This window comes from Oncorhynchus nerka, linkage group LG7, assembly GCF_034236695.1.
Source record: "Oncorhynchus nerka isolate Pitt River linkage group LG7, Oner_Uvic_2.0, whole genome shotgun sequence".
NCBI classification, from domain to species: Eukaryota; Metazoa; Chordata; class Actinopteri; order Salmoniformes; family Salmonidae; genus Oncorhynchus; species Oncorhynchus nerka.
In genome coordinates, this window is record NC_088402.1 from 19,469,673 (window position 1) to 19,496,869 (window position 27,197).

General features: G+C 45.0%; 1 protein-coding gene across 2 annotated transcripts in view; it reads right to left on the reverse strand.

Moving 5' to 3' along the window:
- LOC115131291 (potassium voltage-gated channel subfamily KQT member 4) overlaps positions 1 to 27,197 on the reverse strand; it is a 120,141-nt gene that overhangs the window by 26,122 nt on the left and 66,822 nt on the right. For both annotated transcript variants that reach the window (XM_029662873.2, XM_029662872.2), the window contains exons 2-4: positions 9,566 to 9,656; positions 6,799 to 6,925; positions 4,734 to 4,909 (exon numbers count right to left, since the gene is read on the reverse strand). In XM_029662873.2, coding sequence (XP_029518733.2) covers positions 4,734 to 4,909; positions 6,799 to 6,925; positions 9,566 to 9,656 — 394 coding nt within the window. The remainder of the gene's footprint in view (positions 1 to 4,733; positions 4,910 to 6,798; positions 6,926 to 9,565; positions 9,657 to 27,197) is intronic.

Below are 27,197 nucleotides of genomic sequence, written 5' to 3' on the forward strand. Positions count from 1 at the left end.
GCAGACTCAGTAGCCTCGGCTTTTCGGATGACTGCCTTGCCTGGTTCACCAATTACTTTGCAGACAGAGTTCAGTGTGTCAAATCGGAGGACATGTTGTCCGGTCCTCTGGCAGTCTCTATGGGGGTGCCACAGGGTTCAATTCTCGGGCCGACTCTTTTCTCTGTGTATATCAATGATGTTGCTCTTGCTGCGGGCGATTCCCTGATCCACCTCTACGCAGACGACACCATTCTATACACTTTTGGCCCGTCACTGGACACTGTGCTATCTAACCTCCAATCGAGCTTCAATGCCATACAACACTCCTTCCGTGGCCTCCAACTGCTCTTAAACGCTAGTAAAACCAAATGCATGCTTTTCAACCGATCGCTGCCTGCACCCGCTTGCCCGACTAGCATCACCACACTGGATGGTTCCGACCTTGAATATGTGGACACCTATAAGTACCTAGGTGTCTGGCTAGACTGCAAACTCTCCTTCCAGACCCATATCAAACATCTCCAATCGAAAATCAAATCAAGAGTTGGCTTTCTATTCCGCAACAAAGCCTCCTTCACTCACGCTGCCAAGCTTACCCTAGTAAAACTGACTATCCTACCGATCCTCGACTTCGGCGATGTCATCTACAAAATGGCTTCCAACACTCTTCTCAGCAAACTGGATGCAGTTTATCACAGTGCCATCTGTTTTGTCACTAAAGCACCTTATACTACCCACCACTGCGACTTGTATGCTCTAGTCGGCTGGCCCTCGCTACATATTCGTCGCCAGACCCACTGGCTCCAGGTCATCTACAAGGCCATGCTAGGCAAAGCTCCGCCTTATCTCAGCTCACTGGTCACGATGGCAACACCCATCCGTAGCACGCGCTCCAGCAGGTGTATCTCATTGAGCATCCCCAAAGCCAACACCTCATTCGGCCGCCTTTCGTTCCAGTACTCTGCTGCCTGTGACTGGAGCAATTGCAAAAATCGCTGAAGTTGGAGACTTTTATCTCCCTCACCAACTTCAAACATCAGCTATCTGAGCAGCTAACCGATCGCTGCAGCTGTACATAATCTATTGGTAAATAGCCCACCCATTTTCACCTACCTCATCCCCACAGTTTTTATTTATTTACTTTTCTGCTCTTTTGCACACAAATATCTCTACCTGTACATGATCATCTGATCATTTATCACTCCAGTGTTAATCTGCAATATTGTAATTATTCGCCTACCTCCTCATGCCTTTTGCACACATTGTATATAGACCCCCCCTTTTTTTTCTCTACTGTGTTATTGACTTGTTAATTGTTTACTCCATGTGTAACTCTGTGTTGTCTGATCACTCTTCTATGCTTTATCTTGGCCAGGTCGCAGTTGCAAATGAGAACCTGTTCTCAACTAGCCTACCTGGTTAAATAAAGGTGAAATAAAAATAAATAAATAAAAACCACTTGGCAACACAATCACCTCCACCACTTGGCAACACAATCACCACCACCACTTGGCAACACAATCACCACCACCACTTGGCAACACAATCACCACCACCACTTGGCAACACAATCACCACCACCACCTGGCAACACAATCACCACCTGGCAACACAATCACCACCTGGCAACACAATCACCGCCTGGCAACACAATCACCACCAGTTAACACAATCACCACCACCACCACCACCTGACAACAGTATAACACCATCACATGACAACACAATCACCTCCACCACCTGACAACACAACAATCACCTTCACCACCTGACAACACTACAATCACCTCCACCACCTGACAACACTACAATCATCAACACCACCATCATCTGACAACACTACAATCACCACCACCATCACCTGACAACACAATCACCACCACCTGATAACACAATCACCACCTGACAACACAATCACCACTACCTCCTGACAACACAATCACCACCTGACAACACAATCACGACCATCACCTGACAACACAATCACCACCATCACCTGACAGCACTATAATCACCACCATCACCTGATAACACTATAATCATCACCATCACCTGACAACACTATAATCCCCACCATCACCTGATAACACTATAATCATCACCATCATCTGACAACACTACAATCATCACCACCATCACCTGTCAACACTATAAACCACCACCTGATAACACAATCACCACCTGACAACACAATCACCACTACCTCCTGACAACACAATCACCACTACCTCCTGACAACACAATCACCACTACCTCCTGACAACACAATCACCACGTGACAACACAATCACGACCATCACCTGACAGCACTATAATCACCACCATCACCTGACAACACAATCCCCACCACAATCACCTGACAACACAATCCCCACCACAATCACCTGACAACGCAATCCCCACCACAATCACCTGACAACGCAATCCCCACAACCTATAGCTGACAACGCAATCACCTCCACCACCTGACAACACAATCACCTCCACCACAATCATCGCCACCATCACCTGACAACACTGTAATCATCGCCACCATCACCTGACAACACTATAATCATCACCACCATAAACCACCACCACCACCTGACAACACAATCACAACCACCTGACAACACAATCACCACCAGCTGACAACACTATAAACCACCACCACCTGACAACACTATAATCATCACCATCACCTGATAACACAATCACCACCTGACAACACAATCACCACTACCTCCTGACAACACAATCACCACCTGACAACACAATCACGACCATCACCTGACAACACAATCACCACCATCACCTGACAGCACTATAATCACCACCATCACCTGATAACACTATAATCATCACCATCACCTGACAACACTATAAACCACCACCTGATAACACAATCACCACCTGACAACACAATCACCACTACCACCTGACAACACAATCACCACCTGGCAGCACTATAATCACCACCATCACCTGATAACACTATAATCATCACCATCACCTGACAACACTATAATCCCCACCATCACCTGACAACACAATCCCCACCACAATCACCTGACAAGGCAATCACCACCACAATCACCTGACAAGGCAATCCCCACCACAATCACCTGACACCACAATCACCTGACAACGCAATCACCTGACAACGCAATCCCCCCCTGACAACGCAATCACATCCACCACCTGACAACACAATTACCTCCACCACAATCATCACCACCATCACCTGACAACACTGTAATCATCACCACCACCACTTGGCAACACAATCACCACCACCACTTGGCAACACAATCACCACCACCACTTGGCAACACAATCACCACCACCACTTGGCAACACAATCACCACCACCACTTGGCAACACAATCACCACCACCACCTGGCAACACAATCACCACCTGGCAACACAATCACCACCTGGCAACACAATCACCTCCACCAGCACATGACAACACAATCACCTCCACCACCTGACAACACAACAATCACCTTCACCACCTGACAACACAACAATCACCTTCACCACCTGACAACACAACAATCACCTTCACCACCTGACAACACAACAATCACCTTCACCACCTGACAACACAACAATCACCTTCACCACCTGACAACACTACAATCACCTCCACTACCTGACAACACTACAATCATCATCACCACCATCATCTGACAACACTACAATCATCACCACCATCACCTGTCAACACTATAAACCACCACCTGATAACACAATCACCACCTGACAACACAATCACCACTACCTCCTGACAACACAATCACCACTACCTCCTGACAACACAATCACCACGTGACAACACAATCACGACCATCACCTGACAACACAATCACCACCATCACCTGACAGCACTATAATCACCACCATCACCTGACAACACAATCCCCACCACAATCACCTGACAACACAATCCCCACCACAATCACCTGACAACGCAATCCCCACCACAATCACCTGACAACGCAATCCCCACCACAATCACCTGACAACGCAATCCCCACAACCTATAGCTGACAACGCAATCACCTCCACCACCTGACAACACAATCACCTCCACCACAATCATCGCCACCATCACCTGACAACACTGTAATCATCGCCACCATCACCTGACAACACTATAATCATCACCACCATAAACCACCACCACCACCTGACAACACAATCACCACCAGCTGACAACACTATAAACCACCACCACCTGACAACACTATGATCATCACCATCACCTGACAACACTATAAACCACCACCACCACCTGTCAACACAATAAACCACCACCACCTGACAACACTATAATCACCATCACCTGACAACACAATAATCACCATCACCTGACAACACAATAATCCCAATCACCTGACAACACAGTAATCCCCATCACCTGACAACACAATAATCACCATCACCTGACAACACAATCACCATCACCTGACATCCCTGAGTGTGTGTGCAGTGTATTTGGCTGTAACTTTTCAGAGTGGTCATCCTAACTACCAGTCTAAGGTGGATATCGTTTCTGAGGTCCGCGACCCTAACCTTTCAGTATGTGTACAGTATCTGTGGGTGTGTTGTGGTTGGCATGACACCCACTGTCATTTTGCTTTGACCACATATCACTAATACTAGTCGTTTCATCATCCACTGTGTGTGTGTGTGTGTGTGTGTGTGTGTGTGTGTGTGTGTGTGTGTGTGTGTGTGTGTGTGTGTGTGTGTGTGTGTGTGTCCACCTTGCTGTGGGCATAGACCACAGAGCCCAGTAGTTTCCAGGTGCCTCCTCGTCTGTCCATGCGTACCATCCGGAGGATCTGGAGGAACCGCATGCTGCGCAGGGCAGAGGTAGCAAATATGTTCCCCTGGGTACCCGCTGCGATCACCGCCAACGACGCCACAAACACTATGAAGTCTATGGAGAAAGAGGGGGAAGAAAGAGAGGAGGTGAAAGGAGAGAAGAGAGGAGGTGAAAGGAGAGAAAGGGGGTAAGAGAAAGAGAGATGCACAATGCACATCCAGTACACACACTCAGTCCCAGTAAGCTCAGACACATATCAATAGATCAATAACTATCCATTAGCTACTGCTCTTTGGTAACCATGTATGTATGTATGTATTTAAATACTACTCTGTACATGTATCGTAAGTACAGTCGTGGCCAAAAGTTTTGAGAACGACACAAATTAATTTTCACGAAGTCTGCTTCCTCAGTTTGTATGATGACAATTTGCATATACTCCAGATTGTTATGAAGAGTGATCAGATGAATTGCAATTAATTGTAAAGTCCCTCTTTGCCATAGAAATGAACTGAATCCCCCCCCAAAATCTCCACTGCATTTCAGCCCTGCCACAAAAGGACCAGCTGACATGTCATTAATTCTCTCTTTAACACAGGTGTGAGTGTTGACGAGGACAAGGCTGGAGATCACTCTGTCATGCTGATTGAGTTCGAATAACAGACTGGAAGCTTCAAAAAGTAGGGTGGTGCATGGAATCATTGTTCTTCTTCTGTCAACCATGCTTACCTGCAAGGAAGCACGTGCCGTCGTCATTGCTTTGCACAAAAAGGGCTTCACAGGCAAGGATATTGCTGCCAGTAAGATTGCACCTAAATCAACCATTTATCGGATCATCAAGAATTTCAAGGAGAGCGGTTCAATTGTTGTGAAGGCTTCAGGGCTCCAGCAAGCGCCAGGACCGTCTCCTGAAGTTGATTCAGCTGCGGGATCGGGGCACCACCAGTATAGTGCTTGCTCAGGAATGGCAGCAGGCAGGTGTGAGTGCATCTACACGCACAGTGAGGCGAAGACTTTTGGAGGATGGCCTGGTGTCAAGAAAGGCAGCAAAGAAGCCACTTCTCTCCAGGAAAAACATCAGGGACAGACTGATATTCTGCAAAAGGTACAGGGATTGGACTGCTAAGGACTGGGGTAAAGTAATTTTCTCTGATGAATCCCGTTTCCGATTGTTTGGGACATCCAGAAAAAAGCTTGTCCGGAGAAGACAAGGTGAGCGCTACAATCATTCCTGTGTCATGCCAACAGTAAAGCAAACTGAGACCATTCATGTGTGGGGTTGCTTCTCAGCCACGGGAGTGGGCTCACTCACAATTTTGCCTAATAACACAGCCATGCATAAAGACTGGTACCAACACATCCTCCGAGAGCAACTTCTCCCAACCATCCAGGAACAGTTTGGTGACAAACAATGCCTTTTCCAGCATGATGGAGCACCTTGCCATAAGGCAAAAGTGATAACTAAGTGGCTCGGGGAACAACACAACAATATTTTGGGTCCATGGCCAGGAAACTCCCCAGACCTTAATCCTATTGAGAATTTGTGGTTAATCCTCAAGGTGGGTGGACAAACAAAAACCCACAAATTCTGACAATCTCCAAGCATTGATTATGCAAGAATGGGCTGCCATCGGTCAGGATGTGGCCCAGAAGTTCATTGACAGCATGCCAGGGCGGATTGCAGAGGTCTTGAAAAAGAAGGGTCAACACCGCAAATATTGACTCTGCATCAATTTCATGTAATTGTCAATAAAAGCCTTTGACACTTATGGAATGCTTGTAATTATACTTCAGTATTCCATAGTAACATCTGACAAAAATATCTAAACACACTGAAGCAGCAAACTGTGAAAATTAATATTTGTGTCATTCTCAAAACTTTTGGCCACGACTGTATACTTACACATGATCTTGTAGTTGAATAGACACACACACACACACACACACACACACACACACACACACACACACACAGGGAGAGAGAGACAGAGACAGCGTCTTGCCTATGACACAGAAGGGTTTCCTGGCGAAGCGTAGTCTCCCCTGCCATCCTCTGTAGCGACAGCAGCAGCCAGATGCCCAAACCCTCACAGCGTATTCCAGACCAAACACCACGATCATCACAAACTCCTGTAGGGGGAGACAGACAGCGAGAGAGAAAACACCATGATCATTACAACCTCATCTAGGGGGAGACAGAGAAAACACTGCAATCAAATCACTGTGTTGCCAAATATAGTGCTATATATAGTATGAGTCAAAAGTTTGGACACACCTACTCATTCAAGGGTTTTTCTTTATTTTTACTAGAATAGAATAATAGGGAAGACATTAAAACTATAAAGTAACAATCATGTAGTAACCAAAAAAGTGTTAAAAAATCCAAATATACAGTTGAAGTCGGAAGTTTACATACACCTTAGTCAAATACATTTGAACTCAGTTTCACAATTCCTGACATTTTATCCAAGTACAAATTCCCTGTTTTAGGTCAGTTAGGATCACCACTTAATTTTAAGAAGAGAGAATTATCAGCTTTCATCACATTCTCAGTGGATCAGAAGTTTACATACATTCAATTAGTATTTGGTAGCATTGCCTTTAAATTGTTTTACTTGGGTCAAACATTTCGGGTAGCATTCCACAAGCTTCCCACAATAAGTTGGGTGAATTTTGGCCCATTCCTCCTGACAGAGCTGGTGTAACAGTCAGATTTGTAGGCATCCTTGCACGCACACACTTTTAAAGATCTGCCCACAAATTTTCTATAGGATTGAGGTCAGGGCTTTGTGATGACCACATCAATACCTTGACTTTGTTGTCCTTAAGACATTTTGCCACAACTTTGGAAGTATGCTTGCGGTCATTGTCCATCTGAAAGACCCATTTGCGACCAAGCTTTAACTTCCTGACTGATGTCTTGAGATGTTGCTTCAATATATACACATAATTTTCCTATCTCACGATGCCATCTATTTTGTGAAGTGCACCAGTCCCTCCTGCAGCAAAGCACCCCCACAACATGATGCTGCCACCCCCGTGCTCCACGGTTGGGATGGTGTTCTTTGGCTTGCAAGTCTCCTCTGTTTTCCTCCAAGCATACTTCCAAAGTTGTGCCAAAATGGCTTAATAAGTACAACAAAGTCAAGGTATTTGACTAAAATTTGTGGGCAGAACTGAAAAAGTTTGTGCGAGCATAGAGGCCTACAATTTTGACTCAGTTACACCAGCTCTGTCAGGAGGAATGGGGCAGTTAAGTTAAACAATTTAAAGGCAATGCTACCAAATACTGAGTGTATGTAAACTTCTGACCCACTGGGAATGTGATGAAAGAAATAAAAGTTGAAATAAATCAGTCTCTCAACTATTATTCTGACATTTCACATTCTTAAAATAAAGTGGTGATCATAACTGACCTAAGACAGGGAATTTTTACTTGGATTAAATGTTAGGAAGCATGAAAAACTGAATTTAAATGTATTTGGCTAAGGTGTATGTAAACTTCCGACTTCAACTGTATATAGTAATTCATTGATGTTTGTCTATCTCTGTTCCATTTCCCATATTTCATTTGCATTAGCGGGTAAATTGGCTCAATCTTCCATAACAGTACTGTTCACGTAAGTAAAGCTCAATAATGGCTTAAAGACTGATTCAAAGAGTGAATGGTCAAAATGTAGAATCATAAAATACAAGTTTGACCATTAATTAACAGTTAGAGAGGAGGGCAAACAGGAGAGAAACAGAGCAAGAAAGATTGGGAGAAAGAGAGAAAGGGAGATAGAGGGGGTGGAGGGAGAGAGAGAGTAAAAGGAGAGGCAGAGAGTAAAAGAAAAAGTGAGAGGAAGGGAGGGAAATTAAACAGGTGATAAAGCCAGAGAGTAAAAGCAGAAAGCCATCCTCCTAAAGATGAAAGAGGAAGTAGTGATTATGGCTGTTTGGATTACTGGTTCATGTCTGGGATTTCCTGTATACTCAACAATACCTGAGTCCTCCCGCCTGCTTACACCACCGTTTCTTACACTGCCATTCTTCCGCGGAACACACACACACTCAACGGCAGGTGTGACGGGAAGCAGAATCAGACACTCTGTAGCTCTTCCCCAGTATGATGTTGTAATCACACTCAGACAAATGCAGTACACATACGGTCCAGAGAATGGCAGACCTGGGTTCGAATACTATTCGGAATCATTTCAAATACTTTAGCTAAGCTTAATTGAGCTTGCCTGGCACAATGGAACCAATAGAACAGTCCCAAAACGACAAACCCCACCCATATGGCACTCCAGGCAGGCTAGAGTAAACATTCAAAGTATTTGAAAGATTTCAAATACTATTTGAACCGAGGTGTGAAAAATGATGTGACAGTATATGGTTTATATAGCTGCCCCTAAACCACCCTACCACTTAGGAGCAATGCCTGGGCTAGTCAGATAAAGGGAGAGGAAGATTCAGTGGGATAACCAGTGTTTACACTAACAGTATATCAACTTAGCTACTGTAGGTTCCAGTCTGCCTCCGCTTTCTCCAACCTGTTATGATATAGTGATGTTGAAAGCAAAACCAGACAGGTACTCAGGCTAACACAATACTGATTTAGAATCGTGTTAAGGTGGGTTGGCACTAGGCAGGGGCAAATTGTACTTTTAGTGTAAAAAATAAATAAACTGATCCCAAATCAGCCCTCCTACTCTGAGAGGCTTGGTACATCTGGCCCGTGGAGCTGGGTGTATGGTGGAGGGGAGGAGATGGGGGCTGACGGCTTACCAGGATGAAGAGGCCTTCGTTGGCTATCTTTTGATGGTCTGGTATGGTGGAGAACACAGACAGAACCAGACAGCTGAACACCAGCAGGAAACTGTAACACACACACAGACAGGTCAACATACACTCTAAACATAGCCAAATGCTTAGACAGACACAAAAATAGACATTAGGCAGACAAGTGTGTATATGGTGAGAGAGGGAGAAACAGACCATGGCTATAAGATAGAATCGGTTTTCTTTTTCATTGTACTCTAGTATAGATTATTAACTTGAGTGTGCAGAACAATGGACACTGGTCACTTCTGTGGGACAATGTCACACATTCATCCAGCCTTGCATTGTGTCCACAGTAGATGTATTTGATAATTACAAGTATGGTGTTGTACTCTGCACAGCATGTCTGGCATGCTGAGTGGACACAGATTCTCACAACACCATTATCCCAGAAACCCTAAACCCACTCCAATTTGCATACCACCCCAACAGATCCACCGATGATACAATCTCTATTGCACTCCACACTGCCCTTTCCCACCTGGACAAAAGGAACACCTATGTGAGAATGCTATTCATTGACAACAGCTCAGCGTTCAACACCCTAGTGCCCTCAAAGCTCATCACTAAGCTAAAGACCATGGGACTAAACACCTCCCTCTGCAACTGGATCCTTGACTTCCTGACGGGCCGCCCTCAGGTGCTAAGGGTAGGTAACAACACATCCGACACTGATCCTCAACACAGGGGCCCCTCAGGGGTGTGTGCTCAGTCCCCTCCTGTACTCCCTGTTCACTCATGACTGCATGGCCAGGTATGACACCAACACCATCATTACGTTTACCGATGACAACAGTGGTAGGACTGATCACTGACAACGATGAGACAGCCTATAGGGAGGAGGTCAGAGACCTGGCCGTGTGGTGCCAGGACAACAACCTCTCCCTCAACGTGATCAAGACAAAGGAGATGATTGTGGATTACAGGAAAAAGAGGACCGAGCACGCCCCAATTCTCATCGACGGGGCTGCAGTGGAGCAGGTTGAGAGCTTCAAGTTCCTTGGTGTCCACATCACCAACAATCGAACAGGGTCCAAGCACACCAAGACAATCGTGAAGAGGGCACGACTAAACCTATTCCCCCTCAGGAGACTGAAAATATTTGGCATCGGTCCTCAGATCCTCAAAAGGTTCTACAGCTGCACCATCGAGAGCATCCTGACTGGTTGCATCACTGCCTGGTATGGCAAATGCTCGGCCTCCAACCATAAGGCACTACAGAGGGTAGTGCGATCGGCCCAGTACATCACCGTGGCCAAGCTTCCTGCCATCCAGGAACTCGACACCAGGCGGGGTCAGAGGAAGACCCTAAAAATTGTCAGACTCCAGCCACCCTAGTCATAGACTGTTCTCTCTGATACCTCTCATGGCAAGAGGTATTGGAGCGCCAAGTCTAGGTCCAAAAGGCTTCTAAACAGCTCCTACCCCCAAGCCATAAGACTCCTGAACACCTAATCAAATAGCTACCCAGACAATTACACCGCTGCTACTCTCTGTTGTTATCTATGCTTTGTCACTTTAATAACTCTACCTACATGTACATATTACCTCAACTAACCGGTGCCCCAGCACATTGACTATGTACCAGTACCCCCCTGTATATAGTCCCATTGTTACTTTTATTTCTTATCGTTTTTTTTTTTAACTGCATTGTTAGTTAGGGGCTCATAATAAGCATTTCACTGTAAGGTCTACTACACCTGTTGTATTCGGTGCATGTGACTAATACAATTTGATTACAATACCAGTACTTTTGGAACGCACACGGTTCTTTGACAGTTGGAGCAGTGCCGTTGCCCCGACTCCATTCCAGGTGATCCCAGTGGAGTTTTTTTTCCCTCTCTCATGTGAATATTCTGGGAGCAGGATTAGCCAGGTGGCAGCTGCTGGGGTAGAGGCTAGGTCTCACAGTATGCTGCTGGGGTAGAGGCCAGGTCTCACAGTATTCTGCTGGGGTAGAGGCCAGGCCTCACAGTATGCTGCTGAGGTAGAGGCCTCACAGTATGCTGCTGGGGTAGAGGCTAGGCCTCACAGTATGCTGCTGGGGTAGAGGCTAGGCCTCACAGTATGCTGCTGGGGTAGAGGTCTCACAGTATGCTGCTGTGGTAGAGGCTAGGCCTCACAGTATGCTGCTGGGGTAGAGGCCAGGCCTCACAGTATGCTGCTGGGGTAGAGGCTAGGCCTCACAGTATGCTGCTGGGGTAGAGGCTAGGCCTCACAGTATGCTGCTGGGGTAGAGGCCAGGTCTCACAGTATGCTGCTGGGGTAGAGGCTAGGTCTCACAGTATGCTGCTGGGGTAGAGGCTAGGTCTCACAGTATGCTGCTGGGGTAGAGGCTAGGTCTCACAGTATGCTGCTGGGGTAGAGGCTAGGTCTCACAGTATGCTGCTGGGGTAGAGGCTAGGTCTCACAGTATGCTGCTGGGGTAGAGGCTAGGTCTCACAGTATGCTGCTGGGGTAGAGGCCAGGTCTCACAGTATGCTGCTGGGGTAGAGGCCAGGTCTCTCAGTATGAGAACACTTCTCACAACCCCAAACAGTCTCCTGCTCACAATCACACACATTCTCCATCACACATACACACTCCCCCCTCCCTCTTTCTTTCACACACATTCTCTCTTATCTCTGGGGAGAGCTAACGAAGGCCATGACCACTAAAACCCTCTATTACGACAACAACAATCTAACCTAAGATAAACAACTGTATGAATGGAGCAATCACACTGTGGATATGGATGGGTCATCACTGAAGGAATGACAATCACACTGTGGATATGGATGGGTCATCACTGAAGGAATGACAATCACACTGTGGATATGGATGGGTCATCACTGAAGGAATGACAATCACACTGTGGATATGGATGGGTCATCACTGAAGGAATGACAATCACACTGTGGATATGGATGGGTCATCACTGAAGGAATGACAATCACACTGGATATGGATGGGTCATCACTGAAGGAATGACAATCACACTGTGGATATGGATGGGTCATCACTGAAGGAATGACAATCACACTGTGGATATGGATGGGTCATCACTGAAGGAATGACAATCACACTGTGGATATGGATGGGTCATCACTGAAGGAATGACAATCACACTGTGGATATGGATGGGTCATCAATGAAGGAATGACAATCATAGGCCTCTTTTGCATATTCAACAATTTATAATAAAATTGATGCTGAAATTTGGATTTTATTTTAGGAAAAAGGCCTGTTTTTCTTTTGAAGCCAGAAGGAGGTTAGTAAGTTACATTTATGCCTTTACTAGACTATGGGGATATTTTATATATGAATGCTTCCGCTCAGTGTTTGGCACTTTGAGATGTATTTTAAACTGCAAAACCCTTACGCACCACTGCACTAGGGGTTGGCTGGCCTTCTCTCGTCACTCGTAGGCTCAGTCACTGGTATACTTTTATTTACAAAGCCATTTTGGGTTTACTACCTTTTTATTTGTGCATTTCTATTGTTCAGAAATGTGGTGGGTACTCTCTTCGTTCACTGGACTTTATCCTGCTAACTGTTCCAAATGTCCAAACTGAATTTGGTAAAAGGGCTTTTATGTACTCTGCGCCATCGTCTTGGAACGCCTTACAAAATACTTTTAAACTGGAAGAACTTGATGAATGATCTTGAGACTGATTCCCTGACCTGTCAATGTTTTTAATTGGCTGTTTTTGATTTTCTTATACTCTTGTGAATTCTATGGTTTTTACTAGATTACTTGTAGTTTTTCATGTTGTTTGTCTGTCATTTTTGTAATGACTTGGTGCTGCCTATCTAGGCCAGGGCGCTCTTGAAAAAATAGATTTTAAATCTCAATGAGCCCTTCCTGGTTAAATAAAGGTGAAATAAATGAATAAATCACACAATGGTTATGGATGGTCATCACTGAAGGAATGACAATCACACTGGTCAGTGTTTAACGGAGTGTGTGGCAAAGCCATAATTGTGATTATATTTGGTCTGTTGGACAACAAGGGTGACGGTAACACTATAATGAATGACAAAGTGACTTTATAATGTTGTTCAGCTCTGGTGAGTAACATGTCCACTGTATTCACATGTGGCAAATAACCCTGAAATTTGACCAAACAAAACATTTAAAAATGTAACAATAAAGAGCAAGTGTAATAACACACAGAGTGGACAGAGAACTCCCTGTTCTTATCCACTATCTCCATCTCTCTAACACACACTACAAGCGTCTACTACAGTCCATCCATCCTCATTCCCTTCTCTTTACAGTAAACAGCAGTGAAAGGACACAGGGGAAGAATCATTTCCTTCCAGACTCTCACACACACACAACCACAGATGATCATTGTAAATGAAGGAAGGAAGAGGATGACTGATTGGTGTGGGTGACCAGGGATAGAATCCCAGAGGATCTGACAACAACCCAATGTCAGAGTCAGACACACTGTAGTAGCTACAACAGGACTGGAACCCACCCATTGGGACAACAGGAAGAAAGGAACACAAGACACATATGTCGTAGAGATCTGACAGATCCTCTGGACAGTTCAGACAGCAGTTGGGAGGAATATGTCAACCAGGGAGAGAATACACCAGAAGCCGTATGTATCATGCATCTCAGGAGTGCTGATCTATGATCTGCAACTTCCCCCGTCCTTGTAATCTTACTCATTGTGATCTAAAAGGCTAAACTGATCATAGGTTAAATTGTTTTAATAGAGGATTGTCCACGTCAACCCCCGGGTTATATTGTTTTAACAGAGGATTGTCAACGTCCACCCCCGGGTTAATTTGTTTTAATAGAGGATTGTCCACGTCAACCCTCGGGTTATATTGTTTTAATAGAGGATTGTCTACATCCACCCCCTGGGTTATATTGTTTTAACAGAGGATTGTCTACATCCACCCCCGGGTTATATTGTTTTAATAGAGGATTGTCAACGTCCACCCCCGGGTTATATTGTTTTAACAGAGGATTGTCAACGTCCACCCCCGGGTTAATTTGTTTTAATAGAGGATTGTCCACGTCAACCCCCGGGTTAATTTGTTTTAGAGAACTGTCCACGTCAACCCTCGGGTTATATTGTTTTAATAGAGGATTGTCTACATCCACCCCCTGGGTTATATTGTTTTAACAGAGGATTGTCTACATCCACCCCCGGGTTAATTTGCTTTAGATGATTGTCCACGTCCACCCCTGGGTTCATTTGCTTTAGATGATTGTCCACGTCCACCCCTGGGTTATATTGTTTTAATAGAGGATTGTCCACGTCCACCCCTGGGTTAATTTGTTTTAATAGATGATTGTCCACGTCAACCCCCGGGTTATATTGTTTTAATAGAGGATTGTCAACGTCCACCCCTGGGTTATATTGTTTTTAACAGAGGTTATATTGTTTTAATAGAGGATTGTCAACGTCCACCCCTGGGTTAATTTGTTTTAATAGATGATTGTCCACGTCAACCCCCGGGTTATATTGTTTTAATAGAGGATTGTCAACGTCCACCCCTGGGTTAATTTGTTTTAATAGATGATTGTCCACGTCAACCCCCGGGTTATATTGTTTTAATAGAGGATTGTCAACGTCCACCCCTGGGTTAATTTTTTTTTTTATTTTTTTTTCCTGTTTCAAATATTTTTATTAAACACACACAAGAATGGTGTATAGGTATACATGACAAGTATACAATTCTTATCTAAACATAAAAGAGCATACAGGAACAACAAGACCCAGAGTTCTGGGTGCAGAACAAATAATACAAAACACGACATACAAAACAAGGACACGTAGAAAGAAAGAGGGAAGATGTCCCCCCTACCCCCCCCCCCCAACTGCTCGGGTGGTAGGGCCAGCACACGCTGCCCAAAGGTAGATTAAAATATTACAATTGAGAGTGCGTTAATAAGTACAAATTCACAGCGCCGACTCGTCCATGTAGGAGAGGAAAGGCTGCCAGATTTGATCAAAAGTTGATAATTTATTGTTCAGAATATATCTAATTCTTTCTAAGTGTACAGTGTTTGCCAATTCACTGAGCCATAATTTGGTAGAGGGCGCTTCCCTCCTTTTCCAAAACAACAAGATGAGTTTTTTTGCCGAGATGAGACCATACGAGATTAGTTGTTTTTGGGGGTTGGTTAATCCGTTTACTCCCAGGATTATCAGAAGCGGGTCTGGATCTATTGAAGTCTCCAAAACTTCAGAGAGGATCCTAAAAATTCCACACCAATAACCATGCAAGCTAGAGCATAGGGCAAAGCAGTGGAGTAGTGTACCCTGCGTAGCCTGACATTTATCACATGTAGGGGATGTGTCAGGAAATATCCTATGCAGTTTAGTTTTGGAATAGTGTAATCTGTGTAATACCTTGAATTGTATGAGACGATGTCTGGAATTAATGGAGCATGTGTGGATATACTCCAAGCTCTCTTCCCAGTCTGCCACTGAGATGTCAGTCCCTAGTTCTTCCTCCCATTTTGCCTTGATGGCATCAGTAGAAGGTGTGCTAACAGATTGAAAAGCATCATATAGACGCGATATCAGTTTATCTGAGGTGGGGCATATTTTTATGCATCCGTCAAACATGGAAGGTTTGGCATCCCCAAATGTTGGGAGGTGTTTTCTAACGTAGTCTCTAATTTGTAGGTATCTGAAAAAATTACTTCTGGGAAGATTATAAGTTTCCCTCAGCAGCTCAAAGGTCCCTTCTATGTATAAATCCCCTATGGTACTTATCCCCAACTCTCCCCATCGCTCAAAGGTGTTATCAAGGTTAGAAGGGGCAAAGGAGGGATTCCTGGCGACAGGGAGCATGAATGACATTGGTCTGAGCTCAAAGTGGACTTTAATTTGCTTCCAGATTCGGACTGTGCTATGTATTATAGGATTGTTACAATAAAGTGACATCTCCAGATTGACAGGCGACAAAATCACAGCGCCAATAGAGAAGGGGTGACACTCCTCACGCTCCATACTAAGCCAGCTGGGTGCCGGGAGTACGTCATCCAACAGAAACGTAACAATGCGGAGGTTAGCGGCCCAGTAATAAAATATAAAATTTGGGAGAGACAATCCTCCTTCCATCTTGGATTTACAGAGGTGTTTTTTACCTATCCTGTGTGTTTTATAATCCCAGATGAAAGGATTGATTATTGAGTCCAGTTGTTTATGAAAGGATTTAGGTATGAATACTGGGATGTTCTGATATAGGTAGAGCAGTTGTGGGAGGAAGACCATTTTAATGGCATTAATTCTTCCGAGCAGAGAAATTGGGAGAGTTCTCCAAAATAGTATGTTTGCTTTGAGTTTTTGTATCAGAGAGGGGAAATTCTCTTTAAATAGTAAGGAGTATTGTTTGGTAACTACAATTCCTAGGTAGGTAAATTTTTCTGAAGATAACTTAAATGGGAGATGTTCTAGCCAAGAGGTATTTTGCGACCGTATGGGCATTAATTCACTCTTGTTCCAATTTATTCTGTATCCCGAGAAGGTACCAAACAAATTGATCACATCAAGAATAGCTGGGATACTAGCCTGGGGTTCTGCTACATAGAGGAGGATGTCATCTGCGTATAGGGAGATCTTATTTAGAGTATCTTTAGTATTATAGCCGTGTATTGCTGCATGAGATCTAATCGTCTGAGCGAGCGGTTCAATAATTAGGGCGAAGAGCATAGGCGACAGCGCACAACCCTGCCTTGTCCCCCTGTTGAGGTTAAATCGGGGTGACAATGATTGGTTAGTGAGTATTCTGGCACAGGGGTTCCTATATAAAAGCTGGATCCAATTTATGAACCTATCTCCAATATTAAATTTCTGTAGGACCTTGAATAGATAGGGCCACTCAACTTGGTCAAAGGCCTTTTCGGCGTCAAGAGATATGACGGCAAGGTCCACGTTGGGTAACCTCTGAGAATACATAATATTGAAGAGGCGCCTGAGATTGAAGAATGAGTTTCTGTTAGGGATAAAGCCGGTCTGATCCGAATGGACCAATTTGCCAATTAAAGTGCTAAGCCTGTTAGCCAGAGTTTTTGCTAAAATCTTTTGGTCTGTATTAAGGAGAGATATTGGTCTGTATGACCCTACCTCTTCTGGATCTTTACCCTTCTTATGTATAACTGTAATGAACGCTTCGTCCAAAGTAGAAGGGAGAGCTCCATCCTCATTGGCCTGAATCAACATTTTGTGCAGATAGGGGAGAGCATGTTGCTGAATGTTTTATAGAATTCACCAGGGTATCCATCTGGGCCCGGGGTCTTGCCACTCTTTAGAGATTTAATTGTTTCTCGGATTTCATCAAGAGATATTTCCTTATTCAGGAAGTTAGAATCTTCCTGGTTCAGGGCAGGAAGATTACAGTCCTCCAAAAATGTTTGCATAATTAAGGGGTTAGGATCCGCTTTAGATGTATATAGAGTCTCATAAAACTGCCGGAATCTGTCATTGATGTCTTTGGGGAAGAGAGTAATTCCCCAGATGCAGATTTAACCCTGTGAATCATTTGGTCACTCACATTTTTCGAAGTTGTCTGGCGAGTAATTTGTGTGGTTTGTCACCAAACTCAAAATATTTTTGCTTGGCATAGAGAAAAGATTTAGCAATTTTAGCTGAGAGAATCTGATTATATTCAAATTTTAAAGAGGTAATTTTTTTATGTTTCTCCATAGATGGGTGGCTAGCATTCTCCCTATCCAGTAAGTGAATTTGTCCCTCTAGTTCTTCCAGTTTTCCTCTGTTTTGCCTACTCCTGGCAGCCTGAAAGGAGATGATACAGCCTCTCAGATAAGCCTTCAGTGTTTCCCACAATAATGCTGGGAGGTCTCTGTGTGGTCGTTGGTATCAAAGAAAAATTTAATTTGGTCTTTAAGATATTCACAGAATGTTGGTTCTGTGAGGAGCTGAGGATTCAACCTCCAGACCCTCTCGTTTGGTACAATGTCACCCAATCTCAGGGAGAAGGTGAGTGGACTGTGGTCCGAGATTATAATATCATGATACCTCACATTACAGGTATAGGAGAGTAGTCTAGCATCCAACAAAAAGTAGTCAATTCGAGTGTAAACCTTGTGAACATGAGTAAAAGGAGTATTCCCTACCCGTAGGGTTAGCGATCCTCCATATATCAAATAAGTTTGAATTTTTTATGTAGGTGTTCAAGAATTCGCTTGAATAGGAGGTAGGGGTTCGCCGGGTAGAGGATCTATCCAAATATTGGTCTAGCACACAGTTAAGGTCCCCTCCAATGACCAGGTTAGTATGGGAGATATCTGGAATCAGGGCAAGGACTCTTTTGAAAAAAGAGGGGTTGTCAATGTTTGGCCCATAGATATTTAGTAGAGTTACTGAGGTAGAGTGGATTTCTCCTATTGCGATCACATACCGACCCTCTTTATCCGCAATAGTGGTTTTATGTAGAAAGGGAATTCCTTTCCGTACCAGAATCGCTGTGCCTCTCGTTTTGGCAGAGAAGTTAGAGTGATACACTTGCCCCACCCACCTACACTTAAGTCTGCTATGAGAGTTATTCTTCAGATGGGTTTCTTGCAAAAATATAATATCAGACGAGAGTGCTTTCAAGTGGGCTAGGACCTTGCCCCTCTTAATTGGTTCGTTTAAACCCTTGACATTCCAGGAAGTGAATGTAAGCCCCGCCCTCCTCTCGTTTGTAGTTCCTATGGTGGCCTGCATACCATGTAACTTGATAAAAAGGTAAGAAAGCGCACCAAACCATCACGATCAGCATATGTAGCACCTACACCCGAGCAGTATCCAACCCACCCCCCCCCCTGCAAGCACCTTTACTTCCCACCCTGTTCCCTAATTTCCCCAACACTTACACCCCCCATCAACCCACATTTAACAGGCATGTACAAACAGGAGAGAAAAAAAAGGAAAAATAAAAATAATAAACACATTGTCTGGCCGATGTCAAAAAAGCACGGCGCGACCTTGAACAAGAGGTAAAACAAAAATAAAATCCCAACTATACGTTCACCTCTCACTATCCTAGAACTTCTACTAACATATGAACTGAGGAGGCTCCCGCGAGTTAAGTGTTCAGTTAGCATCTAATAAACCTAAACCGAATAAGTTGCAACTTAAACATATTGCGCATTTAAGCGTCATCCTGGGTCAATCCCAGAGATAAGCAAGACATAGCCTCAAGATAATATTGCTAAGCACTGCCGGTCAAAAAATAAACCATCCGCAACCGACCTAGTCAGCCGTACCTTTACATACTGTGGGTCAGGAGATCGGAACAAGGATTTGTTAAATTAAACGTTCCCCCCATAAAAAAAAAAGTTTAATAAGTAAAAACATATACCTTATATATATATATATATATATATATATATATATATATATATATATATATATATATATACATATATATATATACATACACATTACATACATATACATACATACACACACACACATACACACATACATACACACATATACACACACACACACACATATATATATACACATACATACACACACATATATATACACATACATACACACACATACACATACCTATATATACATATATATACATACACACACACACACATGTATGTATACATACCCACACAAAAAAATCATATATAAAAATATATATTTAAAGAATATGTATATACATCCATATGCACACATACACATACAAACATTCATACCCCAGAATAACAATCTACACTGATTTAAAATATACACATACATAATACTAAAATGCTAAGAGAAAATAGTAATAAAGTACAAATAGTAATTATATTTACGCACACCTACACATACATAAGCATTACAGAGGGCTGGTGGGACTCTAGTCGAGACAAAGGCAGAACGGCACAAAACATCAACTTGCTAACCAGGCGTCTGCCCCCTCCCAACCATCACCCCCAGTCCCCTGCAAGCAATAAGTAAATGGTATGGTAGTAAGAGTGATGTAAGGATTGTAAAATAACTAACGAAACAAAACAAAAGTGGGGGAATATAAGTATATCCGTCCGAAGGTGTCAGTGATCAAACCTGGAAGTAAAAAATATGCATCGCTGAGCACAGCCGGGATGAAAGTGAATGTAACGTTAAATGAGAGCTCTGACCGCCATCCATTGGTCTGCTCAGCGTCTTACATGCTCTGTAGCCCTTGTTGAGCCCGTTTAATACGTTTTCACCCAATATGGTATAGTATGGATTCGAGTCCATGAGCAGACCCTAACACGCACTAACAAGGCACTCTAACCTGTACGGGGGATTGGTGTATATAAACTTCTCTGCGTCCAAAACCGAGGAGAGCCAAATCTTCTCACCGGAAGGCGGGGTAATTCTTAGTCTTGCAGGGAAGAGTAAGGCTGGGCGAAGATGGAGTTTGTAGAGTTTGGTCATGACATCTCTGTAGTCGGCGCGATGCTTTGCCACATCGGGCGCATAATCCTCATAGACACGGAATGGATGCCCTTTATGTGACAGGTTGCCCCTCATTCGAGCTTCACGCAGGATAAGATCCTTGGTCTTGAAACTGTGACAACAGATTATTACTGGGCGAGGACGTTGGCCCGGTCCAGGCACTGGGACAAGGGAGCGATGTGCGCGGTCCAGCTGGGGATCCGAATCCAAAACATCCGATCCCATTGCATCCTTCAATAGCTTGGCGAAGAAGTCAGTAGGGCGAGAGCCCGCCTCTACCCCCTCTGCCAGACCAACAACGCGAAGGTTATTACGTCTGGATCGGCCCTCCAGGTCCACCACTTTCACAGAAAGCCTCTGCACAGTATCCTGCAAGGACGAACATCGCTTCTCTAACTCGTCGATCCTACCAGCGTTGAATTCAGAAGCTTTCTCAAGGTCCACAATACTCTGGCCATGCGAAGCGACCGTTCGAATGATGCTCTCGATTTTGGTGTCCAGCTCAGCAATAGTGGCCTTAAGATCCTCAGCTATAGCAACACGTAGCTCCCCCAAAGCCCGGGTAAGATCTGTAAGTGTCACGTTGTTGCATGTGCCTCCCGCCATGTCTGTCTCGTTGTTTAGTGGGGAGTAGGCCTCCGCTGTGGATTTATTGTCCTTTGGTCGCTTATTACTCGGCATTTTCATATAAAAAGTTACAATCTTGTATTAGAAAGAAACGTTTGTTGTAAAAAGTGCCATAAAGTAGGTTAAATTAGATTATTTCGCAAAAAAAGTTGCAGGAGACTCTCACGCACAGCCGTTCACTCCAACATGCTAGCTCCGCCCCCGGGTTAATTTGTTTTAGAGAACTGTCCACCTCCGGGTTAAACATTTTCAATAGAGGACTGTCCACGTCCACCCCCAGGCCATATTGTTTGAGGATTGTCCACGTCCACCCCCGGGTTATATTGTTTTAATAGAGGATTGTCTACATCCACCCCCGGGTTATATTGTTTTAATAGAGGATTGTCCACGTCCACCCCCGGGTTATATTGTTTTAACAGAGGATTGTCTACATCCACCCCCGGGTTATATTGTTTTAATAGAGGATTGTCCACGTCCACCACCGGGTTATATTGTTTTAATAGAGGATTGTCAACGTCCACCCCCGGGTTATATTGTTTTAATAGAGGATTGTCAACGTCCACCCCCGGGTTATATTGTTTTAATAGAGGATTGTCCACGTCCACCCCCGGGTTATATTGTTTTAATAGAGGATTGTCCACGTCCACCTCCGGGTTAAACATTTTCAATAGAGGACTGTCCACGTCCACCCCCAGGCCATATTGTTTGAGGATTGTCCACGTCCACCCCTGGGTTAATTTGCTTTAGATGATTGTCCACGTCCACCCCTGGGTTAATTTGCTTTAGATGATTGTCCACATCCACCCCTGGGTTAAATTGCTTTAGATGATTGTCCACGTCCACCCCTGGGTTAAATTGTTTTAATAGATGATTGTCCACATCCACCCCTGGGTTAATTTGTTCTAGAGGAGTGTCCACATCCACCCCTGGGTTAATTTGTTCTAGAGGACTGGCCACGTCCACCCCCAGGTCATATTGTTTGAGGATTGTCCACCCGTGCTGGCCTGGCCCATGTCGAGCTAGCAGCCACCTGTGCTGGCCTGGCCCATGTCGCACGGCAGCCACCCGTGCTGGCCTGGCCCATGTCGAGCTAGCAGCCACCCGTGCTGGCCTGGCCCATGTCGCACGGCAGCCACCCGTGCTGGCCTGGCCCATGTCGAGCTAGCAGCCACCCGTGCTGGCCTGGCCCATGTCGAGCTAGCAGCCACCCGTGCTGGCCTGGCCCATGTCGAGCTAGCAGCCACCCGTGCTGGCCTGGCCCATGTCGAGCTAGCAGCCACCCGTGCTGGCCTGGCCCCAGCCACCCGTGCTGGCCTGGCCCATGTCGAGCTAGCAGCCACCCGTGCTGGCCTGGCCCATGTCGAGCTAGCAGCCACCCGTGCTGGCCTGGGCCTGGCCCATGTCGAGCTAGCAGCCACCCGTGCTGGCCTGGCCCATGTCGAGCTAGCAGCCACCCGTGCTGGCCTGGCCCATGTCGAGCTAGCAGCCACCCGTGCTGGCCTGGCCCATGTCGAGCTAGCAGCCACCCGTGCTGGCCTGGCCCATGTCGAGCTAGCAGCCACCCGTGCTGGCCTGGCCCATGTCGAGCTAGCAGCCACCCGTGCTGGCCTGGCCCATGTCGAGCTAGCAGCCACCCGTGCTGGCCTGGCCCATGTCGAGCTAGCAGCCACCCGTGCTGGCCTGGCCCATGTCGAGCTAGCAGCCACCCGTGCTGGCCTGGCCCATGTGGCAGCCACCCGTGCTGGCCTGGCCCATGTCGAGCTAGCAGCCACCCGTGCTGGCCTGGCCCATGTCGAGCTAGCAGCCACCCGTGCTGGCCTGGCCCATGTCGAGCTGCTGGCCTGGCCCATGTCGAGCTAGCAGCCACCCGTGCTGGCCTGGCCCATGTCGAGCTAGCAGCCACCCGTGCTGGCCTGGCCCATGTCGAGCTAGCAGCCACCCGTGCTGGCCTGGCCCATGTCGAGCTAGCAGCCACCCGTGCTGGCCTGGCCCATGTCGAGCTAGCAGCCACCCGTGCTGGCCTGGCCCATGTCGAGCTAGCAGCCACCTGTGCTGGCCTGGCCCATGTCGCACGGCAGCCACTACTGTGCCGCTTGGACATAAAACGCATCCAATAAACATTACTACCTCATATTACTCTCTGGCCACCGCTTCCTTCAATTGTCATGAATTAACACACAAATCAAAATGGAAAGAATACATTTGCTTAATCTTTAGGACCTCCTAAAAAAAGGAAGAAAAGGTATTTAAAAAGGGAGGAACTTGCTGAACTTACATTTTCCGCTGCAAAATGTTTTGCTATGGTGTGCCATAACGAATACGACACCAGTCTGCAGGGGTCATATTATAATAGTTCAATTAAACAGGTCTGAGAACTGGACACCAGGGCCCGCTTTCCCAAAAGTATTTTAAGACTAAGTTAATCTTTAGAACCCTCTTAAAGAGCCTTTTGAAAGACGCACTACGCAGAAATCGCACCGTCATTTCCTGATTGCTCATATTCTAATAGTTCGCCCAATTTCAGTTTGTGACAAAACAAGCAAGTATTGTGTATAGAATCATTGTACCATCTAAACCGCAGTGAAATATATTCTCCATAACCAAAAATATTGTATTTTCTCTGGTGTTTGAAGCTTGTGTAGAAACGAAAATATTTTTATAAAAATATATAACTTAAGGGGAAGCATAGAAATCGCGAACAGAGAACAGATCGATTGCTTCCTAGACTTGCTTTCAATAGAACGATCGATCTAACACACATTTATATGTGAATTTTGTCAGATTGCCAACAAAGTTACATATTGCAGCTTTAAATTTCCAAACTCTTTCCCAAAACAGTCTTTATTAATTGCATTTGAAATCACCTCAGACCACTGGTAGAACAGCTAGGTGTGTAGTTAGACAACAGTTTGACCTCCAGCATCACTTTACTCGCAGAAAAACTCAGCTAAACACACAATGAAGATGTTCATCTGTCTCTGTGACCGCAGAAATCATCAAAGTTCAATATAAATAACATAACTTTACAATGTTATAACAATCTAGCTATTATATCATTAGGTTAAATATTGACATCACATTCATGTATGTGTAATCGATAGACCTACCTAGTATTAAGCCATTATGTGGCGCTTCAATATTCGTATATAAACTGCTCAAAAAAATAAAGGGAACACTTAAACAACACAATGTAACTTCAAGTCAATCACACTTCTGTGAAATCAAACTGTCCACTTAGGAAACAACACTGATTGACAATACATTTCAGGTGGAAATTAGGTGGAAATTATAGGCAATTAGCAAGACACCCCCCAATAAAGGAGTGGTTCTGCAGGGGGTGACCACAGACCACTTCTCAGTTCCTATGCTTCCTGGCTGATGTTTTGGTCACTTTTGAATGCTGGCGGTGCTTTCACTCTAGTGGTAGCATGAGACGGAGTCTACAACCCACACAAGTGGCTCAGGTAGTGCAGCTCATCCAGGATGGCACATCAATGCGAGCTGTGGCAAGAAGGTTTGCTGTGTCTGTCAGCGTAGTGTCCAGAGCATGGAGGCGCTACCAGGAGACAGGCCAGTACATCAGGAGACGTGGAGCAGGCCGTAGGAGGGCAACAACCCAGCAGCAGGACCGCTACCTACGCCTTTGTGCAAGGAGGAGCAGGAGGAGCACTGCCAGAGCCCTGCAAAATGACTTCCAGCAGGCCACAAATGTGCATGTGTCTGCTCAAACGGTCAGAAACAGACTCCATGAGGGTGGTATGAGGGCCCGACGTCCACAGGTGGGGGTTGAGCTTACAGCCCAACACCGTGCAGGACGTTTGGCATTTGCCAGAGAACACAAAGATTGGCAAATTCGCCACTGGTGCCCTGTGCTCTTCACAGATGAAGCAGTGAGCATGTGACAGACGTGACAGAGTCTGGAGACGCCGTGGAGAACGTTCTGCTGCCTGCAACATCCTCCAGCATGACCGGTTTGGCGGTGGGTCAGTCATGGTGTGGGGTGGCATTTCTTTGGGGGGCCGCACAGCCCTCCATGTGCTCGCCAGAGGTAGCCTGACTGCCATTAGGTACCGAGATGAGATCCTCAGACCCCTTGTGAGACCATATGCTGGTGCGGTTGGCCCTGGGTTCCTCCTAATGCAAGACAATGCTAGACCTCATGTGGCTGGAGTGTGTCAGCTGTTCCTGCAAGAGGAAGGCATTGATGCTATGGACTGGCCCGCCCGTTCCCCAGACCTGAATCCAATTGAGCACATCTGGGACATCATGTCTCGCTCCATCCACCAACGCCACATTGCACTACAGACTGTCCAGGACTTGGCGGATGCTTTAGTCCAGGTCTGGGAGGAGATCCTTCAGGAGACCATCAGGAGCATGCCCAGGCATTGTAGGGAGGCCACACACACTACTGAGCCTAATTTTGACTTGTTTTAAGGACATTACATCAAAGTTGGATCAGCCTGTAGTGTGGTTTTAGACTTTAATTTGGAGTGTGACTCCAAATCCAGACCTCCATGGGTTGATAAATTTGATTTCCATTGATAATTTTTGTGTGATTTTGTTGTCAGCACATTCAACTACGTAAAGAAAAAAGTATTTAATAAGAATATTTCATTCATTCAGATCTAGGATGTGTTATTTTAGTGTTCCCTTTATTTTTTTGAGCAGTGTATTAGGCCTATATCTAAAAGCTCACGTATTTCCCTGTAGCCTAACCAATAACCGTGAGGTCAACATATATTAGGTCTATGGCAATGTCGCTTAACTTGCTACTTCATGTTTAATTACTTTAACTGTAGAATATCTACAGGCTTACTTGAAGTGCAATTACTGCCTGCCATTAAGCTACAATGACTTGTTGAACATGAACAAAAACCTTTGTCATCATATCCTATTTTTAGGTCACGTTCACGTTCTATAGCGGACGAGGGAACAAGCGACTGACTTTGGCTTTATTCATTCATGCTCACAGTTTACACAAACTGAAAAAAATATCAAACATTACATATAAAATAGCAGGAGAAAACACAAATAATACATAACACATGGTATACATAATACAAATACATAATAGGATACAGAAAATGTATTATCTCTAAGGGAGCACTGTATTGTGTACCAAAAAATAAAGAAAAGATTGACCAGCCATTACTAATTTAGCTCTTCAGCCTAAATTCTTGAATAATTTCACCACGGGAAAGCTCCTGTAACACAGTCGAGTTTCCCCTTTGTAACGAGAGCACTGCGTGGTGTTTTGGGAAACGGGTGTGACATCTTTTAGGACATTATTTTTTAGGATGAATCCTTAAAAACACGCTTTAGCCCGAGTTACATCGCTATCAGGAAACCTGTCTCAGGTCTGAAAGACAACACCCCCTTTGAACATCAGCAATTAACTGGAAACATTGGGGCAAAAATCCACCAAAATCTGCTTAGTTGTTCGTTGCCTCAAAATCCTGGAGGTCAGAAAAATGATAACGGCAAAAGCGTATGATATATAGCCCATGCATTGTCCATGTGCGGGAGGTCGCATTTCAACATTTCAG